This window comes from Chiloscyllium plagiosum, unplaced genomic scaffold (genome assembly GCF_037043375.1).
Source record: "Chiloscyllium plagiosum isolate Xiang-an unplaced genomic scaffold, Cpla_swu_hap1 HiC_scaffold_5, whole genome shotgun sequence".
In the NCBI taxonomy this organism is placed as follows: domain Eukaryota; kingdom Metazoa; phylum Chordata; class Chondrichthyes; order Orectolobiformes; family Hemiscylliidae; genus Chiloscyllium; species Chiloscyllium plagiosum.
The window spans coordinates 89765509-89782111 of NW_028270143.1; the positions used below are offsets into that span (position 1 = coordinate 89765509).

At 39.9% G+C, this 16603-nt stretch overlaps 1 protein-coding gene across 8 annotated transcripts in view; it reads left to right on the top strand.

Moving 5' to 3' along the window:
- myo3a (myosin IIIA) overlaps positions 1–16603 on the top strand; it is a 433748-nt gene that overhangs the window by 350733 nt on the left and 66412 nt on the right. For all 8 annotated transcript variants that reach the window (XM_087987435.1, XM_087987437.1, XM_087987436.1 and 5 more), the window contains 2 exons: positions 7978–8084; positions 15821–15861. In XM_087987435.1, the coding sequence (XP_087843561.1) occupies positions 7978–8084; positions 15821–15861 (148 nt within the window). The remainder of the gene's footprint in view (positions 1–7977; positions 8085–15820; positions 15862–16603) is intronic.

Genomic DNA, 16603 nt, shown 5'->3' on the forward strand with positions numbered 1-16603 from the left:
CGTCTGGTGGATTGTCTATGCTAAATTGTCCATCATGTCCAGGGATGTGCAGGCTAGGTGGATTAGCAATGGGAACTGCAGGGTTACAGGGATAGGTATGGGGATGGGTTTGGTTGGGATGCTCTCTGGAGGGTCAGTGTGGACTCAATGGACCGAATGACCTGCTCCACATTGTAGGGGTTCTATGAATCGATGATAACAAAAGGAAACAGTGCCTAAAAGGTTTAAGGAGGTTGGAAAGGCTGGCTGGTATAGCAACTAAGTGTCAAACTCCACTGTTCTCCTGCATAGCCCTCCTCAGACCAACACACCTTACAGCTTTACTTAATCATCATCCCTCTCCTTGTAACCAAGCTGATCAGCCAACCCTGACACAGAATCAGGGTGCTGAGGGTTAGGTAACAGGCCACTTTCACAGCCACTTTCTTCTATCTCTGTGTTTCATTGGGGAAAAAGGTGTTGTTCAAGGATGCTGCAAATGTGTGTGATCACCTTCCTTGAAAACTTGACCCTCCTGGGGTACTGGTAAGAGGGGGTTATTAATTGGGAAGAGACAGAAATTCATAACGCTTAATTCCCTTACTCATTAAAAATCTGTTTATCACGGCCTTGAATATACTTAAAGATCCAGCCCTCAACAGAGCTCTATTATAGAGTTCCATAGATTCACTAACACCTGAGAGAAAACAAATCCTCCTAATCTCTGTCTTAAATGTGTGACTCCTTACTCTGAGACTAAAGGCTCACATCATTGACTCTCTCATTAGGGGAGAGAGTTTCTGCATCTACACTGTCAAGTGCCTACAGAATATTGTTCTTCTGAGGAAGTATCACTGAACCTGAAATGTTAATACTGATTTCTCTCCACAGATGCTGCCAGACTTGCTGAACATTTCCAGCAATTTCTGTTTTCGTTTCTGATTTCCAGCATCAGCAGTTCTTTTGGTTTTTATTCACCCTTAGAATCATGTTTATTTCAATAAGCAACTCCCTGGACAGTGGCAGCACTCAGCAAGAACTCTTGCCTGTGGTCACAAGTAACCTGGACGTTGAGGGACTGAATTTCTTTCCGTTCAGGAATCTGGCTGGATGTTACTAGGGTACTCTGAACATCACATATACACAGTTCATAGCCTTTTGTACATGAGATCCTCAGCCTGACTTAATGGAGGTGATGGGATCACTGGCAAAGGGGGTATGGTGCAGAATGGCACCCCTGGAATGTCCTCAGATGAGAAGGCCCTTTTGTGACACAGTGGTAGAGTCCATATCCCTGGACTAGAAGGTCTGGGTGCAAGTCCAGAGGTGTCCAATAACATCTCTGAACAGGTTGGTTATAAAAATGTGTTAATTTTTTTTAAAAAGGCAATCTCTGTCTATCATCCCTCTTCCCTGCCAGAACAAAATGGCACCTCCCTCGTCTTTTGAGGGGATGGGGCATTTGAAGTCAAGATTCCTCAGACTTCCCTCACCAAACCAGTGGATGAACTTATCCATGGCTTGAAGTCTGTGCACATCCAACTATTACTGGTAGCTTTTTCAGACCTGGCATTCATGCCAACCACTTCCCAGTTGAGGGGTTGGTAGAGATGGGCCTTAGAGCTGGACCTTTTGTTTTTGCCTGGGGTGTGCAGGGGATTTGCAAACAGCATAGAAGAGCAAAGATTCATTTGTGCTCTGAATCACTGCCTTTCCTAAGGTTTCATGAAGATGCCAATGTTTGACGTGTAGCTGGGAGTAGAAGATTGGAGGATTTCACACCAGTTGGCTGCAGATTCTTAATCTCCCCTTCACTGGCAAGTTCTCCTTGCTCTCTTTCTAGCTCAGTGGCCTGCACCTGAAAGAGGTCAGAAGCCTCAGGTCAGGCTAGATCCATATTTAATACATATGTTGGGAGAGAAGCATTAAGATACGTTAGCAAGGGTGTATGTGTATTAAAGCTACAGGGAGAGATGTTAGTTCTCTGAAAAGTGATTGTCTGTATGTGTTCTTTATAAGAGGAGTGTAATATGGGGAAAGTTGTATGTCAACAGATTCTGAATGAAAAGAGGTTCAGTGTCATCAAATGGCATCAGTTGACATTTAGCCTTAAAGCACCTGAGATGCCAGCGAAGCTGTTCATTCTGAAGCCATCTTCTATGGTAGCATCCTTGTCTGCTGAACATTTTACCAATACGCTCTCTGACGTCCACAATCTCCCATTAATGATGAAAGTCAGTGGGTTACCACTTTAATACTTTAGCTCCTTTTTAGTTTATGTGAACCCAGTATGTGAGAAGCAGTGCCACAGTGGTACAAATAATGCTAACTTACACTCTCTTACTAACCTCTTTAAAAATTTCCATTAAGACCAAGGAAGGTTGCCAGGCCACCGCTTTGGGGTGGGGTTGGAGGTGGCAGATGAATGGAGGTGGATGTGGTGAATGTTGGGTTCCCACTGCAGGATGGTGTTTAACTGAACCCCTACCCTGTGCCAATCAATTGATCTGTCTGGAGCACTGGCTACTAGCCCCCTGGCCTGCTGCTGGATGCTGTGGAGCAACTGCAAAGAGATTGGAGCAGCATACATTCCAAAGAGTTGAAATTCCTCACCATGTCACAAGAGACCGTGACTTACACCCCTAGCTTACACTGTCCTGCAATAGATACAAGACATCTAATTTATGCTAGCTTTTTTTCCTTCTAACCCTCTCTATAAACCTAAAGATAGTGCAAAACAGGTGCTGACATCATTTGAGCAATGCCCTAAAGATTTGTGTAATTAAAGAGTTATTGTGTAACCTACACCAATATGAGACATTCTGAAACAGATAGTTATAGAGTTGCTATTTTCAGCAGCGAAGCACAGAGAAAATTGACACTCCATATGGAGCTAATACACATGTAAGGGCTGAGTTAGACTTCCAAACAATGCTCCCCTAGCAACTGAAATAAAACATTATTGTACATATATAAAGTAAAAATATATAGCTGAGTATACAATAAGCTATTTCTAAAATAAACCAAATCATTAATTGACTACAATGATCAAAGTGATAAGCAATCCTGCAGGAAAGTAGACACAGTTGTTTATTACAAGAGCCATCTGGACTTTCCCAGAACCAGAAGTACCTCTTTTCAAAAGGGGCTTTAATTATAAGATGCCAGATCTCAATTTATCTTTCATCAATAACATAGGTCATATCATCATCTTCAGAAATAATTACCATGTTAATCTTAACAATAGTCATCAAAACAGCGTCTTAACTCCCCTGCCTTTTATTCATTGAATGAAGTCTGGTGTCTCATTCCTGCCCAGTAGATTAAAGGGTTCGCCAAGCTTTCAGATCTCACAGCTAGCTTTCACTGACTTGCATACACCCCAGAGCTTTGCATTGCTGCAAATGTTATTCTTTAGGATAATTGGTCAACTGAACAGTCTTCCAACTTCCATTAGAAAACAGACCATTAACTTAATAGATGCAGTAAAACAATAGTTAAAAATCTTAGTCTTTTATATAAACCTAAAATCTAATGGTGTTTTTATGACTGAATGGCTGGAAGTGGAAATTGTGAACAAAAAAGAACTGCCTCTACTCTGTTACATGTTCCCATAAAGAGACAGAAGACAATTTCTCAGCTTGTTTGTGATCCATTGAATTAGAACCAAAACTGCATCAATATGTCTGGACATCTGTCTTTTTACTGAGGCTTATTTCCAGAATAGAATTTTCAGAACTGAATGGGTTGTGCTCATGACTCTGACCTCTTTTGACATCCCAGGTGATTGTTCTATTACATTTTGCTACTCTTCTGGCAGCACCAGACAACCTCTAGTTACCAAGATTTGAATTAAATTCTATTAAAGGGGCATAGCATTCCATAGATAAAATGACTGCTACAAATTTTGTTTAATTTGTTTGCAAATTGTTCACTGACTTGAATTACATCATAAAGTACTGACAAATGAAAAATGATATTGCTAGATGGCTGCTCTCCCAAAAGGGATAAGATGTATCATTTATTTTTCATGAAGCCACTGGAACAGGCCTAATGGTGGGTGGGCAGTGTTGTTTTTCCTATTGCAATACATCATTTACTCAAAGTTAACTTGCCGTCCAATCGACACCTTTCTTCCCACAGTGTAAATTGTTGTGATTGTTTGAAATCTGAAATTCTTGCATTTTTCCTAATGAGCACAAGATGAAGAGCTTTGTCAAATATCTCTCTCTTCTGTAATATTATTATATAATCCTATTTACTTCCCACAAAGCTTCAAAAACTGTTATATGTGTTGTTATGATCCCTTTGAAACAAACAGCTTAAAAGAACTAAATTTTCCAAACAACTTTAGTGGAAAATTCAAAAGCCAGGAATTCACTTTTTAAATTTTTTACTGCAGCAATCAAACCCAAAATCAACAAAATTTAAACATTAATGAACAGCAAACTTGTGGCAAGTATAAATTGCATGTTAAATGATGGACACACAATTAATGCAGTTCTTGCAAATTTACTCAGCCCTCCACTTGGCATTAATAACAATCACAAAGATCCTTTAACATGCCTGTCTTTCTCACAAACAATTCCAGTGCCTCTTTTTTTTCCAGAGAATAACAGCAAACTACCATGTCAAGGTCCATGGGTATGGTCTTCCCCAAAACAGCAAGGATTTGCAGGACCTTGCCAACTCTGTTTACGATGATTTTGTTGGCATGGATCCATTAATATGATCTTCAAGGAACCGAAACAGAAGCAGTAACTGTGGATTTATCTGTTTGCGATCCTGATTCCAAGCTCTGTTGTCTTGAGCGTGCCTATATTGTACATCATCTGAGCTCAGATGACTATGTCCTTTTACCTAGTTTCATTTGGTTACAATTCTCCAGATATTCTGATTGGCAACTTTAGTTTCGGTCTTCATTTCCCTCAAAACCCAGAGCTTCCACTTCCTTTTGCAGTTTTGTCAGTTATGGGTCTGCCTCAAAAATTACAAAATCATTTTGAAGGTGAAAATAAGAAAAAAGATAAAAACAAGCACATTCAAAGTTTTATTTTCATTTCTGGATCATTCAACCTTTTCGTTTTGTGTCTTTTTCTTGAAAATTAGCCCAACCTGAAGGTTTCCCTAAAAGTCATTCACCAAACCTACTTGGTATTGCTATTCCTTCACTTTTGTTGGATCAAAATCCTGGAACTCCCTCCATAATAGCACCATGGGTGTACCTACATTAAATGGATTGTAACAATTCAAGCAGGCAGTCAGTAACCAACTCAACAGCAGTTAGGGATTAGATTAGATTAGATTAGATTAGATTAGATTAGATTAGATTAGATTAGATTAGATTAGATTAGATTAGATTAGATTAGATTAGAATTAGATTAGATTATATTATTTACAGTGTGGAAACAGGCCCTTCGGCCCAACAAGTCCACACCGCCCCGCCGAAGCGCAACCTACATTTACCCCTTACCTCACACTACGGGCAATTTAGCGTGGCCAATTTACCTGACCTGTACATCTTTGGACTGTGGGAGGAAATCGGAGCACCCGGAGGAAACCCACGCAGACACGGGGAGAACGTGCAAACTCCACACAGTCATCAAATGCTGGCCCAACCACTGAACCTCACATCCCTGGAATAAATTATTAAAAACTATTTTCCTTTTTCCAGCCTTTGAAAATCTCTTTTTCATTACTTATCTTCCTAAACAAGATTTTCACAAAGAAAAAGAAGTAAACATTTCCAACAGTCCTCATTTATAAAAGAAGGTGTAATGTTTCTAAATGCCCACTTTTTATTAATATTAAGCCATTTTATTAAATGTAATTGTATATTAACTGTTCTACTCAATTAGAAATAATGTAAGAGCAAAATGTTTTTCCCAATAGGAAATTTGTACTTAATTGGATTTGTGTATTATTGCAATCTTCCACAACCCCTATGAAAGGCTGCTAGTTGATGACACAAAACCTGATGAAGACATGTAATAATTTTACACCAGTGTGATTTTAAATTACCATCATCCGTCATAGCATTCTTATATCTGTTCTACTGGCAGCAAATACAGTCAACAGTGATATTTGAAAACAATTAATGCTGTTAGAGCAGCCGATGAGAAACCGAGCACAGAAAAGTGGAGTGACTCTAATGAGGAAGCTCGGGCTTACAAATGCAGTCAGATAAAACTTGTACTGGTCAAAGTTATAGCAGCCTGTAAATTTTTTTTTTAAAATACATATTTAACAACTAAATGGGTGACGTGCAAACCATATGACTGAGGGAAATCAGGTGAAGATAAAGCTAATAAGGCTGTTGAGATATTAGTTACATGACATGGAAAGGACCTAAAAACTCTGTAGACCCATTTTCATTGAAGCAACTATAATATAAAATAATATGAATCTTATGGGTATTCTCCAACACCTAATGGAAAAGTCAATCCTGAGCCCACCAATTCAGAAGCTTCCTGACCTGGAGTGATATTACACTGGAAGGTGCCTTAATTAATTCAGAGTGGTTCAGCATGTGGAATCTGTGAGGAAGTCCTGCCCTTGAAATCTGGTCGACAGTTATCCTTTCAATCGCAGCAATGCCAGTACTGGGCAGTGGATGTTGTTGAGACTATAGCAATGAAATGAGAATGCATCCAGTCATCCAAGATCTATCCTCAGCTGCACTCTACAGGCTCGGCAATTTCTATTCCCAGTTTTGTTCTTGTTCTCAAACATGAAAACATTAGAAATAGAGGCAAGAGTAGGCCATATAGTCCTTAAGCTTGCTGAAGCATTCAGATGTATCATGGCCTATCATTTATTATATTCTTTTACAGGACATGGACATTACAGACCAGGCCAGTATTATATGCACATTATTAATTACCCTTGAGAATATGGTGCTTATCCACTGTCTTGGTCCATGTGATCTTCAGTTTGGCCTTACCTCTAATTTCCTCCCTGTTTCTCATAAAACTTGACTCCCTCATAGATCTGTCTGCCTTAGTCTTGAATATATTCAATAACTCAGATTCCACTGCCCTCTTGGATGGAGAATTCTGAAGATCCCAGTGAGTGAAGAAACTCCTTTTCATCTCCATCTTAAATGGGCAACCTCCTGCTCTGCAACTATATTCTCTAGTTCTAATAACCCTGGACTCTAGAGGAGTAACATCCATTCAATATCTTCCCAATCAAACTCTTTCAGAATCAGACATGTTTCAGTAAGTCAAGCTCCATTTTTCTGAACTCCAAGATGTGATTCGTTCAAAAGAAGACAATTACTTACTCTGTGGATGAAGGTCATATAGAATAGCCTAACACTGCAAGTTGCTTCTGTCACAGTGTGGCACTGGCAAATGCTGGGGAGTTTGCGTCACTGCACTCACGTGAGAACTTAATGGAAAGCACAGGGAAGCCACAGTATGAAAATAAGCCATGTGTTATGAAACTATTTATTAATTCTTCTGTGATAAATTATTTTATTTTCTGGTAATCTATCATAAGTGTTGGTTCCAAAAAACACAATCAGTTTCAGTATTTTCTCATTGTACATCTGGCACCCTCTATCATGTTTGATCATTACCATCAAAGAACAATTTGGAAAATCAATATGGAGTCAACTTGACCATTTGAAAATGTCTTTGTTTGTCAAGACCACTTGAAAAAGTGGATCGTTGTTCCATTTCATGTACTTATGGAATACCAGACTCAATCAGGAGTTGAGTGCTAACAGAAACAAGAAAAGATTGAGACAGCGAACAGAGTTCTTGAGCGATCCAGTCAGAGGGTAAGGTAAATGGAGCAAGAGAGATCACAAAAAAGGCAAATCTCTGGTGAGAAGAGTGAATGCTCTGAGTACAAAATCAGATACAAAATTTAAAATTTATCTACAATGAATTTTAAGCAAGTGTTTTTGAAAGGACATTTTCACTTCTGAAATTTATTTAGCTTTGAGGAGGAATGTGGTGATGGAAAATTAACTGCTCTGCCCTTCTTTAGGTCCCAATAGAGGAGCTGATCAGAAACAACAAAGAACCCCCAGACGAACACAACCACCAAAGGCGCTGAATACTCCTGAAGACAGCACCTATTACAACCTCATCCATGTACGTCACATCAGCACGTCCTGTCATGTTTATTGTAACTATTTTATAGAAATGTAATGCAGTATACATCCTGCTGGTGCTATCTGTTCACCTGGAACTTCTTAACTTGACTGCTCATTTTCTGCTCTTTTCCTTTATCCTTTTCATATACTTGCAATTCGAGTGTTACTTTTCGTATATTTATAAATCCCTTTTAAATTGTGTTTTAATTCTCCCCACTGTAGTGAGCAACCCTTAATGAAAGCTCCTTTTCATCCTCTTTCATTCATCGCATAATGATCTAGTTCAACAGGGATAAAACTGGACGTGATAGCAAGCAGTTTTTGGATGCAATGATGTCCTTAGGTTCCACATAGCACATGCGTACACTTCTGATGTAGACCACTGACTGCTATTTTGCAAAAGGGCTTGCTGGAGGAATACTTATTGTCCAATAGAAGTATACAAACTGATCATGGCATCAGTCATTGTGCCATTTTGAAGCTTCTCACTCCAGCCAGCTGCCTCTTTTAATCTCTCACAACCGGACATATATTAAGCAGCATCTATACAACATAAAAAGATTACCAAATAGTTACAAGTTACTTGGTTAATTTCTTTCATAGAATCCTTGCAGCATGGAAACAGGCCCTACAAGTCCATACTGACCCTCTGAAGAGTATCCCACCCTAACCCACTCCTGTACATTTACCCCTAACTTACACACCCGCTGAACATTATGGGCAATTTAGCATGGCCAATTCATCTGACCCACACATCTTTGGATTGCGGGAGGAAACCAGAGCACCCAGAGGAAACCCATGCAGACACGGGGAGAATGTGCATACTCCACACAGGCAGTGGCCCAAGGCTGAAATCAAACCCGGGTCTCTGTCGCTGTTAGGCTGCAGTGCTAAACACTGAGCCACCATGCCGCCCCTCTGGCTGTTGACGTAATTGTGCAAATTTCTGCAGCTTTGCACAGCTCTTCCCAGTTTCAAAAGTCTAAGGAAGTGAAGTACAGTTTACTGACTCCAAACCAATGGACAAATTAACTCCTCCAGAAGTTAAGCATTACAGGGAGAAGGAATAGGGCTCACACTGAGCAGGACAATCTACTCTAACAGGGAGAAAGAAAGAAATACTATTTTTGACACCTACAGTTCCATAAGGAGGTTTGATTGAAATTTACCAACTGTAGCACAAACATTTTGACCCATAGAGCACGTCTCGAATGCCGTTGCCAATGGCTATGCAAGTAAATGTGCTGAGAAATATTTGTCAAAAGTGTGGTGCTGGAAAAGCACAGCAGGTCAGGCAGCATCCGAGGAGTAGGAAAATCGACGTTCCGGGAAAAAGCCCTTCATCAGGAGTGAGGCTGGGAGCTGAGGGGGTGGAGAAATAAATGGGAGGGGGTGGGGCAGGGGGGAAAGTTAGCTGAGAGTGCAGTAGGTAGATGGAGTTGCGGGTAATGGTGATAGGTCAGAGGGGATGGTGGGTTGATGGGGGGGCTGGACCTGACGAGGGAGTCGCGGAGGGAACGGTCTTTACAGAAAGTGGATAGGGGTGGGGAGGGGAATATATCTCTGTTGTTGGGGTCCTTTTGTAAGTGGTGGAAATGGTGGAGGAGGATATAAAAGGAGGTTGGGGATTAGAAGGTGAGGACCAGGGGGGTTCTGTCCTTGTTGCGGTTGGAGGGGTGGGGGTTTGAGGGTGGAGGTGTGAGACATGGATGAGATGCGCTGGGGGGCATCATCAACCATGTGGGAGGGGAAATTATGGTCTTTAAAGAAGGAAGCCAACTGGTGTGTTCTGCGGTGGAACTGGTCCCTCTGGGAACAGATGCAGCTGAGGCAGTGGAATTGGGAATAACGTTTAGCATTTTTATCGGAGGCAGAGTGGGAGGAGGTGTAATCCAGGTAACTGTGGGAGTCCGTGGGTTTGTAGAAGATGTCAGTAGTGAGTCAGTCCCCGTTCATGGAGATGGAGAGGTCCAGGAAGAGAAGCAAGAGTTGACCATTGCCAGGATTTTCTTTCACCTCTGAGATCAAGAAAAGGTGCAGATACATTGAAAAACAGATGCTGAGATTGTGTGTCAGTGTTCTGATGCCTATGGAAAACATTGTAATACTCAAAGTGAGGGAGGAGAATTGGACTAGAGAACCCATTCACCTCTAATTAATTAAGCGTTGGAATATCATGAGGAGCTTGAGGCATGCAAGAACTGAACACAATCCAAACTGTTAAAATATATTGCCTATGAATCACATAGAGAAGCAGATTTCACTAGTATTTTTTCTACCAGGTCTCAGTTCCATGTGATCTGACATCATCATGCCAGAGATCCTTACACACTTGCTCAGTTGCTATTATTAAGATATTGATAAAGCTAACTCTTTGCAATAACCTTCAAGAGGTGTCTGTTATTGGGCCAGGGATGGCCAGGCGAATCACCAAACCTGATTATTCTGGTGCAAACTCTCACACAACTGCCACGTTCAATGTGGGGAGAAAGTAAGCATTTTTTTTAACTGTAGAATATTTTATTGACAGGGGCAGGATGGGAGGAGCTATTCTGTGAGCTTGGACTGTATATCTTAAGCCAACCTATGCCCTCTAGTTTTGGACTCCCCCCAGCCTGGGAAAAAGACTTTGGCTATTCCTTCAGCTTCTTAACATCGAACATTCCTGGATGCTCATCAAATTAATGTTTGTTGAACCACCTTCAATCAAATATATTCTTCTTTAAATAGGGAGACCAGAACTATACACTATACTCCACATGTGATCTCACCAAAGCATCATACAGTCGTAACAAGACTTTTTGTTTGTACTCCAATCACTTGCAATAAAGGGCCTTCCATTTTAACAATTTGCTGTGCCTGAACACTAACTTTCTAACATGGATTGTTAATGAATCAGGTTAACTCAGGAACCCTTAAAAGTGGCAGAATGGACATGATTCTAGGACTCTTACCTCCATTCCAGTTTCTGTTGGTTTTTACCAGTGTGGGATAATGTGATGGTTATACAGACTGCCCTGCTTAGCTCAAGTTTTGGTCTGGGTCATTCAAATCCACTATGACCTCCAAATAAAATTGATGGAGTCAAGCCTTTCAATTTGACTTATAGCACTTCAGACATGTCAGGAAGTCTCGATGAGTGGGAAACTAAACAGTCTCCTGCTTCTGGAATTATTTCGTTACAGTTATTTTGTTACAGTGGGCTCCATTGTTTAAAGTTGTATTGGTATGGTTTAAGAGCTGAGGCCAATATGAATATTTGGCTGAAATTTCAATTAATAGAAACCATTTATCTCAGCTACTTATTTAATATATTCCAAGGTTAGTAAAGGATTATCCCTCTATAATATGGTTTGTTAATAGATGTTTGCTTTTACAACTGACTGGCCACTTGAAGGAATTTAGTTCATTTTCATTGGGTCTACAACATTTTCCCTAACAATTTGTGCACCTGTGGCCTCCGAAAGAGCTATGAGGATGTTCCATTTTAGTCACTGAATGACTGCAGTGCTCTTATGCCCTGTGTATCATCATGTGCATATTCCATCTTCATCTAATTCTTACTATATAGGCAATGTACTTAATATGATTGCTATCAGTGCAAAATCTAATGACTATGCGTTTTCACCATTACTGTCCTCTTGGATTTTGACCTTTGCATGTGCAGATTACACTCCATTATTTAGGGTTGAAAATGCATGTGTATCTTTGACTTCCAATTTCTTTCTGCTACCTCTAATTGTGCCATAGTTTGTGCGTAGTCTCTCTAACCATCATTAGTATAATGCAATATTTTTGGATGCTTTAGCTGTCACAGAACTTGTTATGTCTGCATGTTGCAAGTGTAAATTGGATAGATTTTTCAAAGAGCTGAAAGTGATCAAATTGGCTGAGTGAGCTCTTTCTGTGCTGTATCATTCTATAGTTCAATTGAACCATGGCACTGCAGCAGCATTACGGCACGTTTAGACTTAGGCATTCTTAAGTAAATCTCAAAACTCGTGGTTACAGAAGTATGATTTTCTATCTGCCTTCTGGTTGAATGTTAACCTTCTGTAAATATGAAACGAGAAAGGTTAAGTAAGTCCTTGACATCAATATTTATCATTTGTAGCCTCTCCAGTGCCCAGGGGATATTTTACAAAACAATAAACTGTCAAAGTGACAAAAGGATGCCTTTACATTTTATCTGCTCGTGTTTTCATTAAATGTAGTAAAAGACAATACCAACTATCTAAATCCTGATAATATTGAGAATGCAGCCAAGTTTTGATGATCTAAAAGCCTAAGGGTTTTGCACAGTGTAGTTTTCATTAGGTAAAAGATATACGCTTAATGTATATAAAGTCGGTATAAATTATCTATAATGTATATTTTGACAATTTTAATTAAAGTGATCACAGGAATGCAAAGCAAATGTTACCTGCACTAAGAAAGATATTTTCTTTGCACAGATGCAGAAATCCATAAACAAACTGAAATAAATGCCATATTAAATTAATATTATTTTGTGCCAGACACAGAGGCTGCAAGAATTTTGAATAGTTGTGATATTGCTCTGTGATCTTTGTCATAAGTTTTATCACGTTGCAACACAATTTGTAGACATTATGATGGCATCAAAGCAATATCGGATTCAGCGGAGCATGAGTATGGAACCCAGTTTGATTGTTTGGGTCTTCCCCCTCCCCTTCCTGACGTTTCCAAGTTCTCCCAGGTTAAAGTCAAGGTGGACTTCTAACTTATCTTAGTTCCCCATATTCCCATTTCAGAACCAGAACTTGCCTCTATATAGCTGGTTTAAAACATAAAATCAAAAACTAGAAAAGCTCTTGACATTTACATGTCTCTGCTTCTGTACAATATTTCAAAACTATCCACCTTTTCTTAGCAATTTTGCATTTTTTGGTTGGCATCATTTTGTGCACCAATGTGAAATTGTGTCATACCACTTGTTGTAAATTCTGGATTAGTGGTGCTGGAAAAGTACAGCAGTTCAGGCAGCATCCAAGGAGAAGGAAAATCGACGTTTCGGGCAAAAGCCCTTCATCAGGAATACAGGCAGAGAGCCTGAAGGGTGGAGAGATAAATGAGAGGAGGGTGTGGTGTGGAGAAAGTAGCATAGAGTACAATAGGTGAGTGGGGTGGGGATGAAGGTGATAGGTCAGGGAGGAGGGTGGAGCGGATAGATGGAAAAGAAGATAGGCAGGTAGGACAAGTCATGGGGACAGTGCTGAGCTGGAAATGCCCTGTTGTAAATGCCCTGTCTCTTATCCATTACTAATCTGAATACTAAAACTATGAAGGACAATTTTCTAATGGGTAAGCATTCCCACTAAGATTGTCAATAAGAAAATCCCTTTCAAAAATGATTTGACTGAGACACTTCTGGCTGTTAAGCATTGACTGAAGACTGGGTTTCTGAAATGAGGAATGGCCCTTCGGTATATAAAATTTACTCATCCATGGTCTAGGATGCCACAATGCAGATTGACCATGGCCTCAGACCATAAGATGACATCTAAGGATTTAGGTCATCTGTATGTTGAACTTCTTAAAGGGCTGTCTTTATTCAAATGATAGTGAAACAGTTTGAACTGAAAAGCAACAATATTCCAGGACACTGTGGCTCACTTGTTTGGCACTACATCCACAACCTTCCACTTCCTTCATTGCCAACACTCAGTAGCAGCACTGTGTACAAGATGCTCTGCAGAAATTCACCAAAGATCCTTAGACAGCACTTTTCAAACCTACAACCAATACCATCTAGAAGGACAAGGAAAGCAGATACACAGGAAAACCACCAACTGCAAGTTACCCTCCAAGCCACTCACCGTCCTGACTTGGAAACATATTGCCATTTCTTCATTGTCACTGGGTCAAAACCTGGGAATTTCCTCCCTAACAGCACATGGACTGCAGCAGCTCACCAGCAACTTGTCAAGGGCAACTAGGGACAGGCAATAGCCCCAGGTAGTAGCATCAACATCCCAGAAGTGAATAAAAACAATACTTTATCTTTAATAAGCTGATACTTTTGAGATGTCCTAGAAATGCAGTATTATTATGCTTAATGAAAAGCATTCCTTGCACAATTTGCTTACTCTGTAGACTAGAAAATAGATATTGAAGCAACAAAGATTACTTATAATAAAATGTCTTTATTTTCCTATGTCTGGGCCTAGCTGCACATGATTACTTCTGCGAATCACGCAAAATTAGTTGTGTTAGAAAAGACATTTCTGAGGCAAACCACAAATTCCCTGTCAAATCCCCCTCCCTCCCATTCCACCTACCACCACGACCAAGTGAATAGAGCAGCATTGTATAGTTTTGCTTTCAGATACCCATTGCGACATATTGACTGCTGCCAGGCAATCTGACAGTGAGTGCAAGAATATCTCCTCTTCATTCTAATGCAGTGCAATTTATTAGACTGCATATGTTAAAATAGATAGGAAGACATTCTTAGCAATGCCTAATACTTCGGTTTTGTAACTGGAATTGTAAACATGTTATTTTCATATACACAGTTGCAATTTCAGGACTCACATTACTCAGAATAAAATTCCCTACACACATGACTGCAGACTATGATCGAAATAAATAGAGACTCGATTATAGTTTTGATCTTTCACTTAATGACTTTGTAGAAATTATACAGATTTGGTGGGCCTGCAAATGAAATATAGAAAATAGAACTTTGTAAAGGTTGCTTTATTTTGTTCTGAGTACCAATGCTTTTATATATCTGAAAACAAAAGATGATTAAGTTGCATAGAGCAGATTTTTGGCATAGTAAATATTACAAAAAATGCCTGGTCAAGTCATCTGCAGAAAGGAAAATATTTCAGGGTGGATCTGAAGCAACCATTGGGATCAAACTCCCCCTGCCCAACTGTGCCTGGCATCCCTGGGCAGGAAAAGTACAAATGTTCTGTAGCAAAAGCCAAAGCAGAAAATATTGAAAATGCGCAGCAGGTAAGGAGAAACAGAATGCATGTGCTTGGCTTCTAAACCTCACTATCAAAGATGGAGTTGGAAAACCACACTGAGTGGGAAACAGTCAGTCACAATTGTTTTTATATAAATGGCCCATTAATATTTGGAGGTGATATCACCATACAATTTAGGTTGGTGGTTGGGACTTTCAAAGATGGATGGATAGTCAGAAAGCTTCCACTTGGAAGTAGCAGCAGAAGACCATGCACTCAAGTGTAGAAAAAGGTGTATCAATACAGACAGCACTTCTGCACCCCAGCCAACCCTTCCAGAAAATGGTCCAGGGTGGGAAGCAACCAGCACACAGGCCAGCAGCAGTATTCTTAGGAACCCCTTTCCAGAAACTAGCACGTGCTCTAAATCCACCCCAATGTTTCAGATTAATGATCCTATATCAAAACTGAGAGAAATTCTATGACAGTTCCATGAGCTTCTTCAATTAGAGACAAAAAGAAACTGCAGATGCTGGAATCCAAGGTAGACAAGCAGGAGGCTGGAAGAACACAGCATCAGGAGGGGAAGACTTCTCCACCTCCTGATGCTGCTCTGGCTTGCTGTGTTTAACTGGCCTCCCGTTTGTCTACCATGAGCTTCTCCACTAGATTTTACATGTTTTACACCACTGAGGCTGTACAGTACTTAACATTCAGGCAGTTAAGACAAAACGCTACCTCGACATCGGTATAGGAGTTCTATCAATGGTACTTACTGTTACTTTGTTTTCAACAGAGATCTGTGCAAGATGGAAAAAGAAGACCTCGGAAAGACAGGTATTCTCAATATTTTCTTCAGTTAGAATTTTGGTTTGAATAAGGAAAGTCTGCTGTTTCCTTTCTTTAGTGAAGCTGTGAACCTGTTACTTGTATTCAGAAATTTGTTACAAATAGCAAATGGGAAGCAGCTTTCCTCCAGGTCATCAAAACTTTGTTTCTTTTGTTGAACGGAACAGCAATTTCTAATCAAAATGATACAGGTAACAAGAATACATTTTCTTAGAGGCATAGTGTCAGAGTCAGTGTTACATTCCACAATAATCCAAAAACAATAGGTTTTGCAACTCGGCAATGTTGTCCGAGATAAGGAGCAAAGATGGGCTTTGCTTCCTTTTCAAGAGGGAGAGGATGTTGGGACGTGAGTTCCTCTAAGAATATTTCACACATTATCTTGTAGTGAGCTACGTGCAAGAGCTGGAAAAGTCAAATGGCTGCACAGAGGCAACAGTAAAATTAATTGGATGTAGACGATGGTATTTTTTGGGAAGAAATTCAGGTTTATTCAGTGAATCTTTTGAGTTTAGTAAGCTTACAGAACTTGTTCATAATAAGGATATCTAATAATGCATCATGAAAATTAATCTAAAATCTTAACTTGGATGTTGAATTTCATAACATTGAAAACAATAAGGTTCAGGAAGATTTTCACCACATCGTTCAAATTACTGTTTATAAAATGATGAATTAATTATGACTTTCCATGTCCTGGCTTCGCATAATTTCAAGAAGTGGAAGAACA